At 45.8% G+C, this 26,401-nt stretch overlaps 1 protein-coding gene across 1 annotated transcript; it reads left to right on the forward strand.

The window, feature by feature from the left end:
• Positions 1-6,050: 6,050 nt before the first annotated feature.
• LOC109378281 (myeloid cell surface antigen CD33-like) lies at positions 6,051-25,047 on the forward strand. The gene is given in 4 exon segments (XM_019634718.1): positions 6,051-6,479; positions 24,238-24,529; positions 24,719-24,766; positions 24,929-25,047. Coding segments are annotated over 4 exon segments (888 nt in total).
• Positions 25,048-26,401: the final 1,354 nt, after the last annotated feature.

The raw sequence follows: 26,401 nt of genomic DNA on the forward strand, positions 1-26,401 counted from the left end.
GGGCGTTAGCTGTGAAGTGGATGCTGTAACGAAGTTAGACTCAGAGCATCATTGGAGGACAGCATTACGCACTCAAGTGGGGGTCCTTGTGACGTTTAAAAGCTGTTGCAAGACCTCAGGAGAAATGAGGTTTCCTTGTGATTTTGTGTCTGTCCTCCCAACTAGCTGAATAACTGCAGGCGTGCTTCCTATCTTTCCCCATCTGAACTGATTTTCACTCTTTTGGTCTGGGCCAGGTTTCCCTTTTTCTGGGTTTTCTCACATTTCTGTCTGGTGCCTTCTGGTCTCTCATTAGGTGATCTCAACCACCCCAAGGCTCTCACCGCAACTTCTGCCCATGCTCTTCCCACAGTTACTAGCCCAGGTTGTCCTAAACCCCAGACTCATGAAGTGGCAGGAAGTCTGGGTCCTGATAGGGTTGAAAACAGAACTCCTTGCCCTCCCAACATTTCCCTACATATGCCTCTCCTCTAGGTCCTTGCCCTGCTCAGAAGTGCCCACATAAAAGCTGGCTTCCCCCTCCCCTATGGCCTCTCCAGGGTCTAGTACATCAGAGGATCAGGCCCCTCCAACGTAATCCTTTATCTGAGTCCCCCAAACAGCAGAACAGGACTCACCAGCTGGTCAGCCCCAGAGCCAGCCTTCTTTCTGGACTCTGACCTCACTCTATTTTCCTGGCAGGGCTGGGGGCCTCTAGAAAAGGAGGGATGAGCAAAACTTGAGCTTCTTTGCCTCTCAGAACATGGAGAAGATCCTGGACACAGGATCCTGAAAGGAAGGGCCAGACACAGGGACACACAACTTCTCTTGCTTCCCTCCCCTAGTCCAGCTCTGCACATTAAGGAGCATTTTGCGGCGTTGGCCCTGCCCCTATACAGAAAAAAAACAACAAAGAAACTTTTGTTCACTTCTCACTTCTGGTCTTCCAAATTATTTCTAATGGTTGTAAGTGAGTAGATACGGGGCGGCATGGGGGGGTGAAGAGGGGGAGACATATACGTATATGTAATTTTCTTTACCAAAATTAAAGCAAAAATTTACGCAACATTCTGATACTTGTGCATTTACTTTTAGGTAGATCTGGGAAGCCTGTCATTCAACACATATTTGTCACCTACTATGCAGCTCATCATTACTGTGTGCAAAGCAAGTCTAAGTGCTTGTGAGAGATACACATTCTTATTTCCAAAATCTCACTTTTTATAGTGGGAACTTAAATGCACAGTTAAGGAAACTCATCTCCACTCCAATCTGTCCTCTACAGAGAAGCCACAGTGAATTGTAAAATCCAAAGGGGTCATTTTTCTGCTTCTAACCCTCCAGTTGCCCAAATGGAAATAGATAAAAACCTTTAAGAGAAGCCCACAGTGTTACACAGTCCATCATATTTGGCCCAGAGAAGCTTGTTGCTAATGCTTAGAACACACTACAAACCAAAAAGCCGACACGTTCACCAAGGTACACACAGTTTGTTCTCCTGTCCTATAAAATTATTTTAAAGGTAAAATCATGACTCTCATATAGATACAAAATAAACATGTGTTCAAAGATTTTTTTATTTTTCAATTACAGTTAACATTCAATATTATTTTATTTTAGTTTCAGTTGCACAGCATAGTGGTTAGATTTTATATAATTTACAATGTGATTCCCACAATAAGTCTAGTACCCACCTGGGTGAAAATGGTGAAGGGATGAAGAAGTACCAATTGGCAGTTATGAAATTGTCACAAGGAAGTTTAGTTTTTTTTTTATTATTATTATGGTTAAGAAACACATAATATTCGACCTACCCCCTTAAAATTTTTTTAAGTGTTCAGTATTATTAACTACAGGCACTGTGTTGTACAGCAGTCTATAGAACTTTTTCATTTTGCATAACTGAAACTGTATACCCATTGAACAGCAACTTCCCCCTTTTATTTAACTTATGAATGAAGTAACGACACAGAAGTGAAAGAAGCATAAATTTTTATGTAGTAAAGAAATGTTGAAGTGAATTTGAGAATGCATGTGAAATGGCTTGGTGGGGAGATTCAAGTGACCCTCCAGCAGAGCGAATGTATGTGTGTGTCTATGGACATGAACTATTTGCATTGTTGCTAGTTATGTACAAACTACAGCACTGAAAAATAGTTCAAAGGCAATAAAATGCTAGAGTCTGATAACCTTGGAAGCATGTGCTCTAGAGAATGTGTGGCTTTCCTTTAGAGAGAGCCAGTAAACTCATTTTGCATATTCTCAATTTCCTTACAATTCTTGAAGAAAATATTTATTGATCACCTAATAGCATGTTCCTAAACTGTGTGAATTCAGCAGTAAGAAGACCTTATATTTTAATAACAGGAAAGACAGGAAAATAATAATTAAATAGATTACATGTTATATTAATTGGTGATAAGGAGTTTGGAGAAAAACAAAGAAGGAAAGATATATAGAAAATATGGAATGGATTATATCCTTCAATATGTTGTTTGTGGATGTAACTGAGAACCTGACATTTGACTATGCACATGTATACACACACACCACAGACACTTACACACACACACACACACAAATCAGCTATGCACACAGAGAAAGAAAGCACAGACACACACACACACACACACACACACATACCTCAGACATGCACACCCAAAACAAAGAAACACACACAAATACACACACACCCCAGACACACACACATATACCTCAAACATATACATGGAGACCACAAACACACACAGGTATTTAGACACACACAACTCAAACATGAACACAAAGTCACATGGACACATACATACTTCAGATACACACATAGATACACACAGCAAACACACCAAGACCATGACCACACACACACACACCATAGGCACACACATAGAGACTCAGACATAAACACACATGCCACAAATACACAAACACTTACCATGGACACACACACACAGACACACAGAAACACCCACCCACACCACAGACACACACAACCGGCATCAGCCACCCTGGTCCTGGAATGGCTCCTCACGCCCGCAGCTTAGCCCTGGGAAGACCGGGACCTGGTTCTCAGGCCATCTAGTCCCAGCGTCCCCGTGGGAGGGAAGGTCAGGGATGCTCAGGCTCTAGGCCACTCTCTGCCATTTGGGTGACCTCTCCATTCTCAGTGCCCACCTCCCCGCCCACTGATGCCACCATCCCTGTCCCCATGGCCTCACCACCCCACCTGCTGCCCTGTGTCCAGAGCCACAGTTGTATCCAATTCAGACCAACCATGCGGAATGGACAGGGAAGGTGGGAACACCTGTCGGCCTTTGGAAGGACTGAGGCATGAACCAGGACAGGTGAGAAGGAAAGGGACTCACCTGAGAGGACTGGGGAGCACAGAAGCAGGGAGCAAGGACAGGTGGGCTCTGGGCTCAAAGGCAGAGTGGGAGTCCGGAGCACTGCTAAGTTCCCTGAAGCTCCCCTCAATCCTGCTCTGAGGCCCGTGGGGTTGTGGCTGGAGCTCACTGGACACACGGAGAGCCCCTCGGGGTGTCTGCGAAGCCTTCCTATGCTACTGGGCCCGCATTTGGGCACTCCAGCCCCTGCCCAGACTCCAGGCTCCCGAGGGAGCTCCTGAGGTGTCTTCCTAAAAACCTGTGTGTTGCTGAAGGGACCCAGGCAGGAGGAACCAGGGTCCCCTGCATGGGGCAGCAGTGAGCTCTGATGCCTGCACAGCTCATTGGGTGGCTCAGCTATCACCTCCTTTCCCAAAAGAGGATGAAGAGAAAGAGGAGGAGGAAGAGAAGGAAGGGGGGATAAGGATAAAGAAAGAGAGAAGGAGGAGGAGATACGGGGAGCAGGAGGAGGGTGAGAGGAAGAGGAGGAGGAGGATGGGGAAGAGGAGGGAATAGGAGGGAGGATTTCCTTGGATCCGGAGCAAAGGGCTGAGGGACTGACCGAGGCAAAGGGCTGCTGCTCTCTGGAATGGGGTGAAGTTATTCCCCAGACAACCCTGCTCACCTTGCACCTCCCAGCTCACCTGTTCCTTCCTCTAAGCACATCCCCACTCCCCCCTGAGGATCCCCCAGCCCCGCGGTCCCCACTGCATCAATTCTGACCTCACCAGGCTGTGACTGTCTCTGCTCCCTGTCCCCTGTCTGCCTGGCCAGTGCTCCCCCAGGGTCGGCCTCACCTCAACCCAGCCCACAGGGCACTCGCTCAGCAGGTGGGAGACAGGTGCCTGTTGTGCAGGAGCAGCGACGGGCTCAGCCAGCAGAGGGACCAGCCTGAGCAGAAGCTGCAGAGCCTGTCCAGTCCCAGGGAGAGGAGGGAAAGTGTGGCCAGTGAAGTACCAGCCTTGAGAGAGCGGAGCTGGGGTGAGAGGAGCCCAGAGGTTTCCTCCATCACCAAAGCTTTCCCTTCCCTTTCTCATCCCATCCTCAAGGCGGCCCCATCTTACAGAATGGCCACTGTGTGGGCTGTGTCCCCTGTGGGCCAGACCAGGCTATTCCGAGCACTTGTATGAACACAGTAATCTTCTTGGCAACCCCATGTGTTGTCACTCGGATGGTCATAACAAAGCATCACAGACCGGGCAGGTTAAACAACAGAAATTCATTTTCTCACAGTTCTGGGGGCTGGAAGTCTGAGATTAAGGCGTCAGCAGAGCTGGTTCCTTCTGAGGCCTCTCTACGTGGCTTACAGGTGGTCATCTTCTCTGTGTCACCAAGTGGTCTCCCCTCTGTGCGTATCTGTGTCTTAATCTCTTCTTATGAGGACACCAGTTCTGTTGGTTTAGACCCCACCCTACTGACCTCATTTACCTTAATCTCCTCTTTGAAGACCCTGTCTCCAACTTCAGCCCATAACACCCCATGGGCATAGGCACCCGACTGTGCACAGAGTGATTAAGCCGCTTCCCAAGGCAGCACAGTGAGCACCAAGGAGCAGGCTGGAGTCCAGGGCTGTCTGGCTACAGAGCCCGCACCCCCACCCCCTTATTGGGGGCCTCAAATGAAGAAGCCCCAGACCGGGGCTGACCACCAGGAGCTCTCACTGAGATCAGGACCCAGAATGACCACTGGGGAAGGGGCAGGGCCAGACACTTCACCTGCAAGACAGCCACAATGGCATCTGCAAAAATGCCCACCCCGATCCTTGCAGAAGATTTTTCCACACACAAGCGTTGAGAATTGTGATGCCTCCGTGTGACAGATGAGGAAACTGAGGTTTGGAGGGAGAAGAGCCAGCCTACTGGGCTCCAAACCCAGGGTTTCCCCCAGTGTCATGCTGCGCTGGCATCTTGCTCTGAGTGCTTGGCTTTCAGTCCTTTGCAGTGAACACTAGGCATGCCTTGCTGGGGGCTGCACAGGTGAAGAAGCCCAGGACCACCTGAGGGCATGTCCTGGTGATGCACAGGGAGTCCTGGCGCTGTCATCCCTGGCCCTTCCTAGCTGGGAACTCACCATGAAGCTGCACAGAGCCACCAGGTTTCCATGAGTCCCTGCCTGCACTCCCACCATCACACCCTATGCTGCCAGAAGCCTGAGTGGCTGGGGGCTTCTCTGCCTCTTGAGGGGTCAGGAACATTCTCAAGGACAGAGGCGGAGGCTGCCATAGCCTCCCCTTCCACTCCACATCCCTAAGGAGTAGATGCTCTGATTGGTCTGTCGCATTCATTCATTCATCTGATCATTCATCACCACCTCTCTGAGCCAGGAGGGACCTATCCCATCTTTTATGCCTTGTGGCTCCCCTGCCAAACCCTCCTGATTCTCACACTCACAGGACTGACCCATCGTGCCATTTAGAATCTGTGACTGGACCAGCAGTGCCTGCTTTCCAGGACAAGCGGTGGGGAAGGGACCAGCTTAGGACAGGGATGTAGGAGTGGCAGGTTGAGTCCTCCTTGCATGTGGGGCCCTCATCGGAACCCCATCTGGAAAGTGAAAGTGCTTCTTCTCTAAGGGCCGGGCCAGCTCCACGGTGTGCGGGGGCCCAGCCACTCCTCCGTGCTTATCACCTTTTTTGCTTCACCCTGGGCTTCCTGTTGTGGCTTCGTCTCAGTCCTGTGACACCAAGGCCCCATGACGCTGACCCCAAAGATGCTGCTGCTGCTGCTGCCCCTGCTCTGGGCGGATCACAGGGCCAAGGACAAAAATGGTGATGGGGCAGGGGCTGCAGCTAAGTCTGCAAGTTCCCTCGTTCCGAATCCAGGACACCGGCTGATGGTGCAGGAGTCCATGACTGTGCCGGAGGGCGTGTGCATCAGTGTGCCCTGTGGCTTCTCCTACCCCAGGGAAGGCTGGAACAACTTCACCCCAGCTCACAGCTACTGGTTCCAGGAAGGAGCCAATACAAACCAAGATGCTCCAGTGGCCACAAACAAGCCAGATTGCAAAGTGCAGGAGGAAACGCAGGGCCGATTTCACCTCCTCAGGGACCCTCGGATTTACAACTGCTCCCTGGACATCAGAAATGCACAGAATATGGACACAGGGATATACTTCTTTAGGGTGGAGAGAGGGGTCTGTGAATGTGACGAGTAAGGAATGGGGTCAAGGAGAGGACACACGAATGTGTTTTGAGGGCTCCCAGGGCAGGGCTGGGCTGGGACAACCTGCTTCTCATCTCATCTCAGGGAGGACCCATGGGGACACAGTGGGAGAGGATGCTGTGGTTGGCCTGAAGCAGAGGCCACTCTTGGGGGCCACACTCGGGGACCCCATCTCTAGGGCCTAGGTCTCTGTATTTTCTCCAGCACTGACGTCCACATCCAGTGTACCCTAGAATCTGGGTACCCCAAGAACATTAGCTGCATGGTGCCATGGGCCTGTGAGAGAGGGACGCCCCCCATCACCTCTTGGATTAGGGTCAACCTCACCTTTCTGGGTCCCAGGAATCCCCACTCCTCAGTGGTCACCCTCACTCCGGGGCCCCAGGATCACGGCACCAACCTCACCTATTGAGGGACATTCCCTGGAGCAAACGTGAGGACTGAGAGGACCATCCAGCTGCACGTGTCCCTGAGTGCCCCACCCGGACACCAGGTCCCTGAGGGTAGAGGGTGTTGGGGAGGAGAAGTCAGGGCCTGAAATAGTGGGTGCTGGGCCCTGCAATTCAGGGCTGGGGAAGGAGGAAAGAGAACACTCAATTTCACCCTCTTCCTATTTCTAAAGTTTCTGGGGGGAAATGGCCAAGAGCCACTGAAAAGGGAAAAGTTTTGTATGTCTGTCTGTACAGATGCACCCCAGAACCTGACCATCAGCATGTTCTGGAAAGAAGGCACAGGTAGGGTGCAACAGTTTTCTCCAGTGTGTGCTGGAAGTGGGGTTTGCCTCCACTCTTCAGAGCAGAGCTGGGGTTTCACAAATCAGATGGGAGAAAGGCTCCGGCCTGGAGTGAGGACAGCAGACATTGGACTCCCTCCTCTCACTCTTCCTCTGATAAAAAGCTGGCCTCCTCCCACCCCTGACCTTGCTGTCACAGGGAATTGCATGGCCCCCATGGCCGATGGATGTGGCTGTCGCCAGTGCCGGGGTTAGTCACTTCCTCATGCCAGATTTTGCTCTCATTCTCCTCAGGATCTGGACCCTGCTTACTCCTCCAGTTTTCTGTGATAATTGTAATGTTATATTTAAATAGTAAGCATAAAATTGTGTTTTAGTCTTCTCAAGCTGCCATAACAAAATACAGACTGGGTGGCTTAGACAGCAGGAATTTATTTCTCACAGCCTGGAGGCTGTACATCCAAGATCTGGGTGCCCACTGATTAGGTTCCTGGTGAGGACTCTTCCTGGCTTGTACACAGCCGCCTTCTGGCTGTGTCCTCACATGGTGGAGAGAGATCTCTCTGGTGTCCCTTCTTATAAGGGCCCTAATGCCATCATGAGGGTCCCACTCGCATGAATTTAACTGTAATCACCTCCCAAAGGTCCATTCAAAACCTCCAAATACCATCACATTGTGGGTTTAGGGCTTCAACACATAAATTGGAGGGGAACACAATTCAGTTCCTAGTAAAGTTTACTAAGAAGAAAATAGTATTCAATACATTGTGTACCTCCCCTCTTGGTTATCTTTCAAAAAATAATCTATACATATACATTAAAAATGCACACTTATATACATACCATTTTATGCACAGTGGTCTGAGTCTTTTTTTTTAAAACTTTTCATTGTGGTGTAATTCAAATTTACACAGTACAGAATTTCCATAAATTCCTCATCCAGCTTCCCTCATCATTAGAGGCTTCCATCACCATGGCGCATTTGTCATAATTAAGAAAGTGACATTGGTACATTACTATGAAGTAAACCTCCCTTTTTCTTAAACTTAGTATATCTTGTAGGTCTTCCTTGATCTGTATTTAGGAAACCTTCTTTATTTTTATTGAGGACTCTATGATTTCCCAACTGGATATATATTTATCCTATAAAATACTTAATTTTATAATTAAGTATAATTAAGTATAAGATTCCTATTGGTGAAAAACTGTGGTGTTTTCAGTTTTTAGCCACTTGATACCGACTGGAGCTGTCAGTGAGAGCTGAATATGAGGAGACGGCTCCAGACTGGAGACGTGAACATGCACAGCCAGTGTAGGTGATGACGCCTGATGAAGTCAGAAGAGGTCTGATGGCACATGGAGGAGAGAAGGCACAGGCAACATGCTGTCACTGGTGATGCTGACAACAGTCATTTCATGGTTGGTGAGAAAGATGTGAAGATGTGACTGAGCTGATTAGAGAGATCCCGGAGGACGGGGATTGGAAGGGTGGTTACAGATGAGCTTTTGAGGAATGTGGCTGCAAAGAGGGACAGAGGAATGGGTCTGGTGAAGGGGGACTTGCTCTGGTGCTTCTCTGCGTCCCCCAGCTGTGCTCACTGAATCCCCACCTGCACTGGTTTCCTGGAGCCACTGTAACAAATGACCAGATGCTCAGTGTCTTGAAAAAAGGAAATTTATTTCCTCAGCTCTGGGGGCCAGAAATCTGCTTAGGGAGGGAAAGTATCTGCTCCCTCTGCCCTTCCACATTCTCTACTGGGACCTTTGCAACAAAGAAAGATTAGGGGCCACATCTTGGGGTAACATGTCCTGAACCCCATCCTCTGAAACCTGGTTACTGGCAGCGGTCAGGGTGTTGTCTATGATACACTCACTCCAGAATCCATACCTTGTTTCCTCCAGGTGATGTGGCTGCCGGCTCTCTCTGGCTTGTGGCTGCATGACTGCTCTGTCTCTATGGTCACATTGCCTCATCCTGCTCTGTGTCACCACTGCCTCTCTCTTAAAGGACACCTGTGACTATATTCAGGGACCAAAACTGATAGTTTAGGAAGATCTCCACATCAAGATCCTTACCTTAATCCCATCTCTACACACCCCTTTTCCTTATCAGGCAACATTTGCAGGTACCGGGACTAAGACCTGGATATCTTTGGGTGGCCATTATTCAGCCCACTGGACTGCTCATGTGAACTTTTGCCCCCTGAATGACCCATCTGGCCTCCAGATCTTGTTTACTCTGCTCTTTCATGTCCAGATAATTCGTGTGTCACCTCATGAATGACACATGTTTTAGGGAATGGTAGCTTGCTGTTCTGTAACAGCCAATATTAAGACAGCTACAAGTAAAATTTAAATCTGGGAGAAAAAAATTTACAAATATATACTCGATGAATGACTTGTATTCAAATATATCAAGCACTCTCAAACAAAACAGTAGTAAATAAACAAGGAAATGAAACCAATTGTGTAAAAAAAATTTGCTTAAAAACACCCTCAGTCAGCAACAAAAACCGCACAGCCCTATTTAAAAATTGACAAAGGACCTTCACTAGACATTTCCCTGAACTTATGCAAAAAGAAAATACATGAGAATATGCAAAACATCACTAATATTAGGGAAATGCAAATTACAGCCATACAATGAGGTTCACCCTCCATTATTACATAAATGGTTATGATTAACCAAAAACAAAACTAAAACGGGAAATATCAAATGTTGGTGACATTGTGAAGGAAGTGGAACTATATGCTTTGCTGTTAAGGTTACAAAACTGTGCATCTACTTCAAGGTTACTCAAAACATTAAACATAGAATTACTAGGTGATCCACTAATTTCACTTTGGGATGTAACCCCAAAAATAGGAAGCAAGAACTTAAATAGGTATGTATACATCTCTATTCAAAGCAGCATGATTCACAAGCTACAAGGTAATTGCAACCTAAGGGTCCATTAACAGAGGAACGCAAGGACTAAATGTGGTGAACACATACAATGGAATATTATTCAGCCTTTAAATGAAGCGAATTCTGATAAACGTTACAATACGAATCGAAGACGCTATGAGCAGTGCAACAAGCCAGTCTGAAAAGGACAAATTCTATATGATTCCACTTATATGAAGTCCCTAGAGGAGGCAAATTAATTGGCACTGAAAGTAGAATGGTGGTTGCCTGGGTCTGGCCCAGCGAGATGCACGGTTATTCTTTTCCTGGGCACAGAATTTGGATGAAATGAAAAAAGTCGTGGAGAAGGATGGTGGTGATGGTCGCACAACAATGTGACTATACTGAGTGCCTCAGACCCAGACAATTAAAATGGTTAAAACAGTAAAGTTTTCATTATGTATATTTTACCATAATATTGAAAAAGGGATCCAAGGATTTAATCAGCAGATTCACCAAAGAAGAAAAATAATGGCAACTAATCACATGAAAACGTGCTCTACACAACTTATTAAGAAATTACAGATTAAAACCATGATGAGATACAATGGAATACTACTGAGTAATAAGATATTAAAAACTACAGGTACATACAACGTGGATTAATTTCCAAAGTATTGTGCTGAGTGAGAAAATATAGACACAGATGAGTACATTTCTAGAACTTCCCCTATAAACAGAATTAATTCACCATGATGGTGAGTGTGTCAGTGCTTACCTGGGGCTGGAGGTGGGTGTGATGAATCACAAAGGTTTGTGGATAGCTCTTTTGGATGGTGGAAATATTTTATATCCTGATTGTGGAGGTCTACATTTGTTAAATTCACAGAAATGCATATTTCAGGTGGGTATATTTTATTTTATGTAAATTATAAAATTCTTTAAAGACACACAGTGAGAAGTCACAGAAGCGTCCCATATTTGAACATAGTATATCTTTCTTTACTATAAACCCAATGGTGTTGGGCCTTCTATTATGTGCTACATTCTTAATTTATTTTTTAACAACCTAGAGCAAGATATCCTTTTGCTTATGGTAGACTCATTTCCTTATACATCAAATAGGGGTGCAAAAATCTGTCTATGCTAGTAAGACTGAAGGACCATGTATCCAGACACTACTGTGTTTGAAAGATTTTACAAATATATCATGGCAAATACTTTTGTCACTGGGCTCAAGAAATTGCCCACTGAATACTACACACAGTGAGATGGAAAACCACGTTAGCTGAACCCAAAATCGTAATTGCTGCCTCATATTCCAGTCAGGTTTTCCAGAAATATTATATTTTTGAGCTACGTTTAACTGTGAGAAGCAGTTTTTCAACAGCTCTTACTTATTTTTATTTCATGTAGAAATTAGACCCTTCATAGTCCCACAAAGGATTTGAGGTGACTTACAATGTTATGGCACTTCCAAGGTAGAAATTTTTCCTGGACAAGCAGTGAGGGAGGAACAAGCCTAGGACAGGGATGGAGGAGTGGCAGGTGGAGTCCTCCTTGCATGTGGGGCCCACATCGGAACCCCATCTGGAAAGTGGAAGTGCTTCTTCTCCAAGGGCCGTGCCAGCTACACTGTGTGTGGGGGCGCAGTCACTCCTCCGTGCTCATTACCTATTTGACTTCACCCTGGGCTCACTCTCTACCCAAATCCGTTCCGTGGATCTTTCTCTGAGTTGGACTCCAGCATCATCTGTCTCCACTCTGAAATTGCCCCTTTCCATCCTGCTTGCCTGATACTAGTCCAGCTATGGGCAAAATCACTTAGTAAGATTTATAGAATTTTCTAAAACTAAGAGTTAACCAAAGTCAAAATACTGCTGCTGTATCTTCTCTGCCCCTGTAAATAATCTACAAGCTTTTCAACTTGACATTCTACGTCCAGACTCAGGAAACTTTTTTGTAAGGAGCCAGATAGCAAATATCCCAGGCTTTGCAAGCTATATGGTCTCTGTTGCAACTCTGTTTCCAGTGCAAATGCAAGCCGTAGACAATCTCAAACACTGATGTAGCTGTGTTTCAACAAAATTTTATTTACAAGGGCAGTCAGCCCCCAGGCTGTAGCTTTCTGACCTCTATTATAGGTTGTTCTTAATCTCATGCAGTCCAGAATGTGAATGTGAAAGATAGACAGATACTTTGGGGAAGATGCAGGATTCAGGGAATATGGAATGTTGGGGAGATGGCTTGTGGAGTTTCTGTTGTTGTTGTTGTTAATTTATTGTGTTAAAAACAATACATAAATTTACTACCTTAATCATTTTTAGTGTACAGTTGTGCAACATATCTCTAGAAGGTTTTCACCTTGCAAATCAGAAACTGTGTACCCATTGAACAACAACTACCCACTTCCCCAATTCCCCCAGCCCTGGGCAACACCATTCTACGTTCTGTTTTTGTGGGTTTGACTTCTGTATCTTCCTCAAATTAGTGAAATCACCCAGTATTTGTCTTTCTGTGACTGGCTTATTTCATTTAGCATAATGTTGAAAAGGTTCATCCATGTTGTGACATGTGACAGGATTTCCTTCTTTTTAAAGTCTTAATAATATCCCATTGGATGCATATACCACATTTTCTTTATCCACTCATCTGTCGATGGATATCTAGGTTGCTTGCATCTCTTGGCTGTTATAAAATGCTGCAGTGAACATAAGTGTGCTAATATCTCTTTCAGATCCTGTAGCCAATTCTTTTGGATAAATATTTGTAATGGGATTGCTGGATCATATGGCAGTTCTAGTTTTACTTTTATTTTTTGAGCAACCTCCATACTGTCATCCATAGTGGCTGCACCATTTTACATTTCCACCAACAGTGCACAAGTTTCTAATTTGTCCACATCTTCACCAACAATTATTTTTTGTTTTATTTATTGATTTTTATTTTTTAATACAGAATTTTACTGTATTTTACTTTTTATTTTTGAATTGCAGTTGACATTCAATTTTATTTTATATTAGTTTCAGGTGTACAGCATCGTGGTTAGACCTTTATATAATTTATGAAGTGCTCCCCCTGATTAGTCTACTGCCCCAAACTGAAACAGACTCATAGACACAGAGAAGAAGCTGATGGTTGCCGATTGGAGGGGGGTTAGAGGGTGGGTGAAAAAGGGGCTGGTTAAGAAGTACAAATTGGTGGATACACAATAGTCATGGGGTTATAAAGTACAGCATAGGGAATATAGTCAATAATATTCTAATAACTTTTTTTAATATTGTGGCTATCCTAATGGATATGAGGTGGTATCACACTGTAGTTCTGATTTGCACTTTTCTAATGATTAGTTATGTTGAGCATCTTGTCATAAAGAGAAATATCTAATTCAAATTTTTTGCTCATGTTTTCATATTTAAAAAAAATTTTTAGTTGTAGGAGCTTTTTATCTATTCTAGATATTAACCTCTTATTATATATGATTTGCAAATATCACATATATTTGCAAACCCATTCCATAGGTTGGCTTATGGTTTTTGTTAAAGATGTTTGAGCAAAGGCTGGAGAGTCTGTCATTTGATTGTGTGATCAGAAAGCGCTCCAGGCAAAGGGAACAGTGGATGCAAATGCTCAGAAACAGGGGGGTGACCAGTAAATGGAGAAGAAACAAGGAAGTCCATGCGATGAGAGAAAGAGGCAAGGGCCAGCAAGCAGGAAGTGAGTGCGGGGAAGTCAGCATGTGTGTAGATCACGTCTGCACATGCTGACTACTGTGGACATTTGGAGGCTTTTGAGCAGAAGGAGGACATGGTCCAACTTTCATTTTCACAGGCTCTCTCTGGCCGCTATGTGCAAAACAGACTGTGTGTCAGGGAAATTAGAAAAGAGGTTGGAAACGGATGGTGGTGGCTGGAACCAGGTTGTGGTGGTAGAGGGTGAGTGCTAACTGGATTCTGGATAAATTCTGAAGTTCAGGCTAACAGAAATTGCTAATGGATTGAGAGTGGGGTGTGGGTGAGAAAGGGGACAAGGATGACTCCTAGAGTTTTGCCCTGAGCAGCTGGAGGAATGAAGGCATCAACCATTAAGGCTGAGAAGATTGTAGGAGGAAGAGATATGGGGAGGAAAGGAGGTTCAGTTTAAATATGTAGAGCTTTATGTGTCTTTTGGACAAGGAAACAGGGATTTCAAATATACCATTGGATCAAAGTCTATATTACCAGAGAGGGGATGAGCTCCAGGTATGGACTTGGGAGCTATCAGCCTATAGACGACACAAGCCCATGTTGTGGATAAGATCACAAAGTGAAATTGCAGGAGGAAAGAGTCTGGTGCTGCTCTGATATTTAGGTGTCAGGGAAATGGGAAGCAACCAGCAAGGGGGCTGCCAGCGAGATCGACAGATGCAGGGAAGTTTGATGTCTTGTAAATAAAGAGGGGTTTTCATTAGAGAAGGCATGGAACTGAGTCACCTGCTGCTGCAAAGTCCAGAATGGCAAGGACTAAATAATGACCATATGGATTCCTCAGAGGTCACTGGTGTTCATGACAATAGCAGTGTTGGGAAGTGTGTGTGTGTGTGTGTGTGTGTGTGTGTGTGTGTGTTTAGCTTTCAACACTTGAGAGAAAATGGGAGGAGCAAAAACATTAACAATTCCACTGAAGCATTCTGTTCTGTTGTCTGGCACCTGTCACTCACTATCCACTGTGCGAGCATGCATTAGTTTTCTGTTGCTGCTGTAACAAACACCAAAAAGTTAGTGCTTCCAACAACATAAACTTATTATCTCATAGTTGTAGAGGCCACAAGTCCAAAATAGGCATTGGCATGTGGGGCTGAGTTCCTTCTGGAGGCTCCAGGGAAAATGCATTTTCTTGCCTTTCCCGCTTCTAGAGGTCACCTGCATTCCTTGTTTGGTGGCCTCTTTCCTCCACCTTCAAGGCCAGAAGCATAGTACCTGTATCTTCACATCTCCCTCTACCTCCTTCCTTTGCTTGTAAGACCCTTGTGATTACATTGGGCCCACAAGATACTCCAGGATCATCTTACGGTCTCTAGATCCTTAACTGAATCATATCTGCAGATTCCCTTTTGCCATGTAATGTCACATACTCAGAGGTTCCAGGGGATTAGGGTGTGGACATCTTTGGGGGCTGTTATTCTGTGTACCGCACAGCATAATTTCTTTCACTGACTTGTCCTCCCACCACACTGAGCTTCCGCAAGACAGGTGCCCTGTCTGAATCAAGGCCCTGGAATTCTCTCTCACTTACCTGGTCCCTGTCCCACTTATCATAATTCACCATTAGACATTTACATGTTTAACTCATTTTTGCTGCCTTCCTTAATTAAAGAGTGAGCTGCAAGAGGTCAGGGCCTGTGCCCGCCATGCCCCCCATGGTATATCCAGCACCCAGCTCAGGGCCGCACACACAGGGGGCCTCACTCTTAGGAGGACACCAGGCTTTGGGATCAAAACGGAGCTGGATTGGATTCTGCTTTCACCAGGGACTGTGAACGCGCTGCTTATTTGGTTCAACTTCAGTTCCCATATCGACAAATTGGACACATTCATATTATCTTCCTTACGAGGTTGTTGTGGGGATTTAATGAGATTAGCAAGCACCAAATAAGGTGCTCACCAAGTATTAACTATCTGAGGAAAGCATGAATGAAAGAAATCTTAACCAAAATGTGTGTGGCATGAATGGATAAAGGCAGTCACGGGCTTTCCCCCACCCCAAATACTCTCTGCCTTATCCTGTCCCCATTGTTGCACTCTTTCTTTTCTTTCCCTTCCCTCCACTCAGGGTTCCCTGATTGAATCCCAGCCAGGCAGCCTCACAGACCACCCTCCCCCCACTCTGACTATCTGCTCCTCTGGAGAGAAAGAAGAGGTTCACTATGCATCGCTCAGATTTCAAAAGAGGCAGCCTGGAAACCTGGAACAGCAGGTCCCTGATAATGAGTACTCAGAGGTCAACATATCCAACTGAGGAGCTGCAGAGACTTGGCCCTGGCTTGATGATGGTGGCCCCCAAAGAGGAAAAACAGGGGTGGGTTCCTGCAAAATGAGAAGATCTCTAGGTGATGAGTTAAAAGTATAGGGAAAGATCACAGGCTTTGGAACCAAAGAGTGGTGAGGTCAAATCCACACTCTGCCCCTTTTTAAGTGATAGACCAATCCTTACCTCTCTGTGCCTCAGTTTCCTGCCCTATGAAACAAATTGAGAAGCCCTGCTTGCAAGTTTGTGGTGAGAATTGTGGGAGTGATATTGTATCTGAGCCCCTGGCTCAACGCGTATGCTGAGCACATGCTGAATCCCTGTGCTTTGAACAGAAAGTTCCTATTGGCAATTTCTCTTGACGCTGGAGGTGACCAGCATCAGACCTCAGTTCTTGTAGCTGAGGTCCCTCCTCCTGGAATGCTCCACCTGGCCTTCATCTGCCTCTGTCTTTGAAAGTGGAATTCAAGGGGTAGACTTCTGGGTGGAGATGAGAGTCAAGCAGAAGCTCATGACTTCTTCCCATAAAGACAAACCAAATGAATGAGAAAGGTTCCCAAATGATCACAGGACCATCTGATGAATGAAACATGATCCCCAAATTCACCTGCAGCTACCAGATGAGGAAAGGAGTATGTCACAGCAGTCACTTCCTAAAGTGACCTTGATGGAAAAAAAATAAAAGGACTGGATCTGGCATTAAACATTCCCTAAATCTGTGCTGCAGCTCATTTATAACAGCACCAAAAGTCATCATGTACCAAGGAACATTTTTTTTAAAACATGCATTACTTCTGTACTCAAAACTACAGAAAAACAAAAAAAAATGCAGAATATTGCTGAGGGAAATTAAAGAAGACCCAAATGAATGAAAAAATACACCATGTCCATGGATTGGAAGACACAATCAGATTTGTCTGTATTGACTTAAAGTAATTCCAGTGTGTGTGTGTTTGTGTGTGTGTGTGTGTGTGTGTGTGTACAAATTGACTAGTTGATTCTACAATTTACATGGAAATGTAAAGGATCTAGAATAGTCAAACAACTTTAAAAAGGATCACATTTGGAGAAATCAGACTTTATTATTATATAAAATAAACCAAGAGAGTGTGGTATGGAACAAAATAGTGTGTGTGTGTGTGTGTGTGTGTGTACAAATTGATAAGTTGATTCCACAATTTACATGGAAATGTAAAGGATCTAGAATAGTCAAACAACTTTAAAAGGAACACAGTTGGAGAAATCAGACTTTACTATTATATAAAGTTAACCAAGAGAGTGTGGTATGGAACAAAATAGTGTGTGTGTGTGTGTGTGTGTGTGTGTTAATTTGAAAAGCACCAAGTCTATTTAACTGAGAAAGGAAAAAAAATTTTTTTTAACAAATTGTGGTGATCAAGTGGATCAAGTTTTGGGAAAATGAATCTTGTCAATTATATAATTGGTTTATATAACTGGAATCATACAGTATGTACTCTTGTGTCTGGTTTTGTTGTCACTCAGTATTACATTTTTGGAAATTCATCCATGCTGTTGTGCATATCAGCATTTTGTTCCTTTTTATTGCTGAGTGGCATTCCACAGCATGAGTGTATCACAGATTGTTTACCGATTTTTCTACTGATGAACATTTGGTTTGTTTCCAGCTCTTGGCGATTATGAATAAAGCTGCTTGCGAGCATATTTGTACATGACTGTGTCAACGTATTTTTTCATTTCTCTCAAGTTTTGGGGTCAGGGCTGAGAGGAGACAATGAGGTCAGAGTCACATGTTGAGAGCTCGAGGGTCCCTGGGACCTCCCTTTGGGGACCAGAGTCCATCAGGAAGCTAGATGGATGGATGGTCTGGCATGCAGGAGGAAGGTAAGGACTGGAGATGGACAATGGGAAACACCAAGGGTCCCAATAGTCTGATAATGAGTACCTGTTGCTGTGGGTTGAACTGTGTCCCCCAGGGAGCTATATTCAAGTCTTCTCCCATTGAGGTACCTGTGACTATGATTTTATTTGGAAAGATGGTCTTTGAATATTTAATCAAGCTATTATGAGGACAGACTGCATTGGGGGTCTAAATCCAGCGACTGGTGTTTCCCCCCACAAAAGGGAAATGTGGACACAGAGACACAGGCAGGGAAGAAGGCCAGGGGACAATGGAGGCAGAGATGGAGTTATGACACCGTAAGGCAAGGACTGCTGAGGATTTCTGGTAACCACAAGAAGCTGGAAAAGGCAACAAGGATTCTTCCCTACAGCCTTCTGAGGAAGTATGGCCCTGCGAAAACCTTCATTTAGGTCTTTTAGCCTCCGGACCTGTGAGAAAATAAATGTCTGCTGTTTTAAGGCTCCCAGTTGGTGGTAATGTGTCACAGCAGCCCTGGAATGCTAATATATTTGCTCAGCTCCTTCATATATCCTATCTCATTCAATCCTCACAGGGGATAAGGAGGGTTGGCGCTATCCCTACATTACAGAGGAGCCTTGGGGGAGCTGGTCAAAGCCACACAGGCCGGCAAAGGAAGGGACTTGTTGTCACGCATATGTCCAGCCATCTGTCCCCCCTCGCTTAACCCTAAACTGAACCTTTTGAGGACACTGCTCATACACCTTGCATCTCCCTGTTTGGCCCCAAAAGATGGCTGGTTAGTCAGTGAGTTAGTCAGTAAGATTCCTCGAGGGAGGAACAACCTAAGACAGGCACGGTTGCATGGGGGCCATCAGGAAAAATCTCCAGGCTGATCAAGATGGGCATGGGCCCTCACCCGCCCCCAAAGAGACTGAAGATCTTCGGTCCTTGTAGCTACATTCCTTCCCTCAACCTGCTTGGGAAGTGACCTGATGATCTGTCCTCAGCATAATAATCTTATCTTCCTGGGGTCGTATGTGTATAGGGTGTGTGAAGGCAGAGCATCTGTCTTATTGCCACGGGCAGACTCTGGGTAATAGCAGCTTGCAGGCATGGGTAATCTGGCTTCAGCAAGTTCTCAGGAGTGAGACTCACAGACTGTGGAGACAACAATGCTACTTCCGGGTAAGTGGAGAAATAAAAGTGGAGTGTTGCCTGATTTGGGGCTCTTAGTCCACGAGGCTGGAGACCCTTGACCCCTCGCTCATTTAACTATTGGATGCTGTCTCTTTTATTTCTTAACCCTTCGCCACCCACTGTCGTTCTCCCACTCCCCATGTCGTGCAGGACGTGACAAGGGACCAGGCTGAATCCAGTTATATGACCCCAGTGCTACAAGGGGGTCTTCATCAGTGAGCCCTGGGGGTTTGCCTTGTTTCCAGGCACTGTCCTAAGTGCTTTGTGAGCATTCAAAGCAGTGATGACCATAGCGCTAGGCTGACTGTCCACACTTTCATAGATTCAGCCAGGAAGGAATCTTTGTCTCTCTGCCCCTCCCTCTCTCCCTCCCTTCCTCCCTCCCTCTTTCTCCCTCCCCCACATCCTCCCTCCCTCCCTTCCTCCCTGCCTCACTCCTTCCTTCCTTCCTTCTGTAACTGCCATAGTGATGAATAAATTTGCTTACATGTTTTCAAACACACACATAAAGACAGCTCAGAAAAACGTTTCAGAAATGGCATTATGAAGTCTGAATTAACGTCATACTTTTAACTTTATTGGTGTTTTTTTTATTATAAAGGCAATATATGCACTTTGTGAGAAAAAGACACATTAGAATATACAGTAAAGCATAATGAAGGCAATTAAGACAGCACTGTTAGTAGTTAACGTTTTCCACAATTTTTCTGCAGATATATATATATATATGTGTGTGTGTGTGTGTGTGTGTGTGTATGTGTGTGTATATATGAAAGTGTGTGTATGCATAAAACTGTGGAAGACACACACTGTACATATTATATATGTATCAATCAATTAATCTATACTTTTTATGAGGTCAGACAATTAGTTTGCAAACTCATCCTAGAAAAAGTGCTACATACCTCATTGCTGAATAACACCACAGTCACCTTCGAAGTAGTCTTCTTGGGAAGCTATGCACCACTGCCAGTGCCTAGTCCACCCTTCAATGCAATTTTGGAACTCTTTTTCTGGAATGGCCATCAGAGCTGTCATCATATTACCCTTGATGTCCTGAACATCATCAAAATGTCTTCCTTCCAATATTTCCTTTATCTTCAGGTAAAGAAAGAAGTCACTGGGGGCCAGATCAGGTGAGTAGGGAGGGTGTTCCAATACAATGATTAATTTACTGGCTATAAGTTCCCTCACAGTGCCGTGTGATCTGGTGCAAAGCACTTAGGACAGTGCCTGAACACAAGGCAAACCCCCAGAGCCCACTGATGAAGACCCCCTTGCGGCATTGGGCCACAAGTGGGCAAGAGCCATGAATTGTTGGTGAAAAATTCAGGTTGTCTAACTTTTTCATGCAGCCTTTTCAGTACTTCCAAATAGTAAACTTGGTTAATTGTTTGTTCAGTTGGTGCAAATTCATAATGAATAATCCCTCTGATATAAAAAAAGGTTAGCAACATTGTTGCAACAAACTCATGAACTTAACTGTCAGACTTCATGTAACTATGGTCCCAACAGATGCTGCTTTGCATTACTTATTTCCAACTTATCAAATTATTTGCATTTTATGCATCAGTAAGCACCTTTTTCCAGGGTAGTTCCTAACAGAAAACAGATTAGGTCAACACGTGCTGTGCCCGCATTTAAGCAATTCTGGTTGTTGGGTATTTCTGCTGCTTCTCTGCCATCAGCAATGCTGAGATGGGCATCAGCGTTCTGATGGCCCATGGTGTCGATTAGGATAGTGAAGAAGTTAAAAGCACACTTGCTGGTGAGGAAGAGGCAATGGAATTAGAGCACAGAGTTCTGCACATGACCTGCTCCAGCCTGCATCCTATTGGTTGGCTCTGGTTGGTGATGGAGCAACCAATGGCCACGCTACCCATGATGTCACACCCCAGGTGCTAGGGGGTTTCCAGACTTTCTCTAGGAGCCTCCATATTCCACCCTCAGTGTGACTGGGCTGGTTCCCTCTCTTCATTGTCCCCTATGAGTACTAGCCCCCCCAAGCCTAGCCCGCCCCTATGGATACCCTCAGCCCTCCTCCATCACTCCCCACTTACCTCCTTGCCCATCTGGTCTTGTCTTCCAGGTCTGATGTGGACACTCATGTGGCCTGGTTTGTCCTATGGGAAGAAATCAGAGAAGTCACATCTCAGGTGTGTAGGAAACTAAGAGAACAGAGAAGAGTCCTGGTTAGATGAGAGGTTAGCTTCATTCCAAGGCCTCCCTCGTGAGAGACCTGAGGAGTAGGAGGGGATGAATCTGGGGGCTTAACCTCTACATCAAGAGTCCTTATTCCCCATACTGTTTAAATATTTCTGAGGTCTTAAAGTCACTGGAGGAAGATACCTTCAGGCAAGTGCTGGGTGGGGGTTGGGGGTGGAAGGAAAAGAGGCTGGGTGTACTTGGGGAACAAGGTAGCAGTATCTGGCCTAATTACTGATGATGATGATGATGATAATTTATTTCATGCCTATTGTATGCCAGGCACTATGGTAGATGATTTATACAAATTATCTTGAACCCTTCCAACAGTTACACCAGTTGGTACTTTAACCCCATTTTGTGGACAAAGGAACAGGAAGGGGTTCAGAGAGGTGATGTCACTTTCTCCAAGTCACACAGCAAGAAAATGACAGAGGCCAATATTCTACCCTTGTCTCTCTGATTCCCAGCCCAGACTGTAGACCTCAGACCACAAAAAGGTGGCACCACTAAGGGTAATGAGACAGTGAAAATGTTTGGTTGACTCCTAGCTGAAGAGAGGGTGATGCCTGTCTAGGGGGCTTCTTCTAGGGTGTAGTAGAAGAGGTGAATCAGATCTCCTGGAGACACTCTTAAACTGCAAAGAGTTTATCACAACCAGCTTGGAAATTGCACATTGAATGATGATGATGGTATTAATAATAACATCTGAAATTCTACTCAGTGGTTACTATATGCCAAACCTTGTTCCAAGATCTTTATCAGTAATATCTTACTTTCTCCCCATAAGAGATACCCCTGTGTGATCGGTACCAGTATTACTCCCATTTTATAGATGATAAAGTAAAGTACAAGTAGGCTAACTTGCCTACTGTCATATTGATGGCAAATACTGTAAGCTTCTTGACGTAGAGAGCACATAATGATGACAAATAGTCTCAACATCAAAATAATAAAATATAAAAAGAATGTATCTTCTAAAATCTTCACCATCATCACTATAATCAGTACCTCTGTCACCAACATTACCGTCACCACCATTACCACCACTATCACCATTGTCATCATTATCACCACTATACTTATAATTTCCATCATCATCATCATCATCATCATCATCATCATCATCATCATTGTCACCATCATTATCATCTCTGCTATTCTTAAAATCTACTACAGTGGTTCTCAACCAGGGCAATTTTGCTCCCCATGGGACCTTAGTATTGCCTAGAGTCATTTTGGTTGTCTAAACCAGAGCTTAAGGTGGTTGTTGCTACAGACATCAAATGGGTAGAGGCCAGGATGCTGCTAAATGTCTTACAATGCACAGGACAGCCTTACCCCCACCACTACTGAAAGAATTATCTGACTCTAAATATTGATAGAGGTTGACAAACTGGTCCACTCTGCGGAGAATGTTGCTAATCGCTTCATCCTCTAAGATGTGTATCTAACCTTCCCATTACCTTCAGGGCAGGTGTGACCCTTCACATCTTCCAGTGGGTCTAAGAAGATCTGAGAAGAGAAATGATCGGCTCAATTTCACCTAGCCAGCTAGGGGCTGAGCTGGAATTTGAATCCAGATTTTAAAAAAAAAGATTTTATTGGGGAATTGGGAAAAAGGAACAGCCAAGTTGCTGTCTTTTAATCTCAGTTGTGGAGGGCGCAGCTAGCTCAATTCCAAGTCCAACTGGCATCTGGCCACTCGTCGGCAGCTCAGGGCCACACAACTGGAGACAGAGGAACGTTCACCTGCTGAGTGTGGCGCCTGCTGGTGCCCAGGTGCCTCTGCCAGTGTGTGTGGAGTGAGAGTCAGGAGGCTGGTGCCTGGGTTGCTCCTGCTGGGAAATATGAGAGAGGACAACAGGAGGGGAAGGAGCTACTCTAGGCCAGTGGTGACCTCAGTGCAGCTGGGATGAGGCCCAACAGCTCAACCTTATTCTCAGGTTCAGCTTCAGGAGTGCCAGCGACATGGACCGTCTCTGTCCTGCTGTTGCTAGGACAGGGGTGTGTGGTTGGCTTGTCCTGGGGATCCTGCTCCTAGAGGTGATGGGACCTTGATGAAGGCCCTGGAGACCGTCCAGCTTGTAGGATGCAGAAGTTCCTGGGAATGAGAGACACAGGGGAGGGGGTGGTGGGGCAAGCCCAGGGCTGGCGGGACAGCAGCTAAACATCCCCTCCTTTGTGCAGCCTCTGCTGACCCTCCACGGGGAGAATTTGTGGGCTTCCTGCACTGTGTTCCACAATAGCCCAGCCAGGCAGGCTAGGGGCTTCCTGAGGTCCATTTCTGTCTGCTCGCCCCCAGCCCCAGCCCCAGCAGAGGGCCAGCTCATAGGCGGTGTCCAGTGAACACTGCAGGAATGGATGAGCTGGTGTTGCCACGTGGAGGTCAGAGAGTTGATGGCAAGAAGGGAGGGGGCAGCTTCAGAAGATGTTTAAGCGTCTGCACTGCCTAAAGCTAGACCATCAGAGGGCATAAGCGTGGCCTATGTGGCAGACCAGGGGAAAGGGAAGTGAGAAATGAGGTCAGACCTGGAGGTCAGCTGAGGGCGTTGTGAAGTGCCAAGTGTCACGTGAGCAGAGAGAATGCAGGGGAAGGTGGGAAGTGCCCACATCTATTTCTGTGATTTTACCTCTTAACTGACCCGGGGTCCCAGCAGGGTCCCATAGCTGGGAGTCTTCTTTCTTGTCCCTTCAGAGTCCAGTCAGCTCACTTGTGCCCAAGAGCAACCAGCTGACAGAACCTCCAGCTCCACAGCCTCTACCAGGCAGACCCCATAGATTGTCTCTCTCTCTCCCTGGAGGGGAACATCTCAGGGTGTCTGCTGCGTCTCTTTGGCCTCCAGCCCCCATACAGGGCAGATGCTCACAGGCCCCACATCCTCATTGCGAGCACCCTGGAGTCTGGCCATTCCAAGAACCTGACGTGCTCTGTGCCCTGAGCCTGTGAGCACTGCACGTGCCCCATTTTCTCCTGGACTTCAGCTGCTGACACTACCCTGGGCCCCAGGACCCTCCTTTCCTCTGTGCTCACCCTCACCCCTCGGCCCCAGGACCATGGCACAAACCTCACCTGTCAAGTGAAGTTCCCTGCAGTAGATGTGACCATGGAGAGGACCATCCAGCTCAAAGTCACCTGTGAGTGCTGGGCCAGGAAGGGGGTCTCTGGTGCGGGTTCTGAGGGCAACGGGGATGGGGGTCAGGGCCTCGCACACTGGGTGTTGGGACCTGAATCTGGTCTGGGTGGGGGTCAGGGGGATGCCTGCCTCCACCCTTCCCCACTTATGCAGCCCATTGACTTGGGTTCACCATGTCTTTCTGTCCCAGACTCTCCACAGAACTTGACCATAACTGCCTTCCAGGGTAATGGAACAGGTAGGAAGGAGCCTTTCATGGGCTGTAAGGAGCATGGCCTCTTCCAGCTTAGTGCACGGCTGGGTCCTGCCTCATCTTGTTGTCCCCCCCGTGGCCAGGCACCTCCTTGTGGGTAAACCCAGTGGTCCCCCTCTCCTCAGCCCTCATGGCCCCTGTGAACAGCTATCCCCAATGGCTCCCTGTCCCCCAATGATTCTCCCCATGTTCCTTGGCTGCACCAGGAGAACAGGGCATCATCCACATGGAGGAGCCCAGCAGGTCCCTCATCATCCATCTCCTGACGACTCCTCCAGCTTGTCCGTTTATTTCCCTTCGATAGTCTTTAATTTACATGTTTTTGAACAGGTGGTATAATCAAACGGCAAAAATTCAAAATGTACACCCAGTTTGTCCTTAGATGCCCAGTCCCCTCCCAGGAAGTGACCAGTATCCACACACTGCTCTGAGCATTGGTCTGTTCACCTAAAGAAGCGGTTCTCAACCTTCTAAACTGCGACCCCTTAATACAGTTCTTCATGTTGTGGTGACCCCCAACCATAAAATTATTTTCGTTGCTACTCTATAACTGTAATTTTGCTACTGTTATGAATCGTAATGTAAATATCTTTTTGTTTTCCGATGGTCTTAGGCGACCCCTGTGAAAAGGTCGTTCAACCCCCAAAGGGGTCACGACACACAGGTTGAGAACCGCTGACCTAAAGGCTAAGAATCCCTTGACATCAGAAGGACAGATGTGCTTATCTCTCTCTGTGCCTGTGAGGTGTTCCCTACCTGGATGGATTCTGGTTGTGCACACATCTTCAGTGGAGAACCATGGCATTAACTTTTTGTCTGAATGGTACATATCACATTTTTTTCATTTATTGATCAGTTGATGGACGTTTGAATTGTTTCCAGTTTTTGGCTGAGCTGCTGTGAACATTGGTGTACCTGTTTTTGTGTGAACATATGTCTTCTGTTTCCTTGGGCATAGACTTGGGAGTGGAATTGCTGGGTCAAGTGGTGATTTCTATAGTTATCTTTTTGAGGACATGCCAGACTGTTTTCCACAGTGGCAGCGTTATTTTCTGTTCCCACCAACAATGTAGGAGGATTCTAATTTCTCAACCCAATTACCAGCATTCTAGTTTCACTTAAAAAGAAATGAGAGGCTACTAGTGAGTGTGAGGGGCTATTTCATCATGGCTCTGAATTCCATTTAAGTAATGATAATGATGTTTCTCATTTTTTTTCACAGATATATATATATATATATATATATATATATATATATCCATACATATGAACCATCTGCATGGATTCTTTGAAGAATTATTTTTTCAAGTCCTGTGCCCATTTTTAACTGTGTGATTGGCTTTGCAGTTTTTGGTTGTAAGAGTTTTTTATACATGCTGGATAGTAATCCATCTCAGATCTCTGAAGAGCAAATATTTTCTCCCATAAAATAATTTGGCTTTTCGGTGTCTGCATAATGTCAATTGATAAACAGAATGTTTCATTTGATGAGTTCCAGCTGTGTAGTTTTCTCTGAGCCCAACTTCTGAAAGATCAGGACATGGGTTGGGGTGAGGGCATCGGTGGTCTCACATCCAGTGTTGCAGGGAGGCCCAGAGGACAATGTCCAGAGTTCTACTG

The sequence above is a fragment of the Hipposideros armiger genome, unplaced genomic scaffold, assembly GCF_001890085.2.
Source record: "Hipposideros armiger isolate ML-2016 unplaced genomic scaffold, ASM189008v1 scaffold_1849, whole genome shotgun sequence".
Taxonomy (NCBI): Eukaryota; Metazoa; Chordata; class Mammalia; order Chiroptera; family Hipposideridae; genus Hipposideros; species Hipposideros armiger.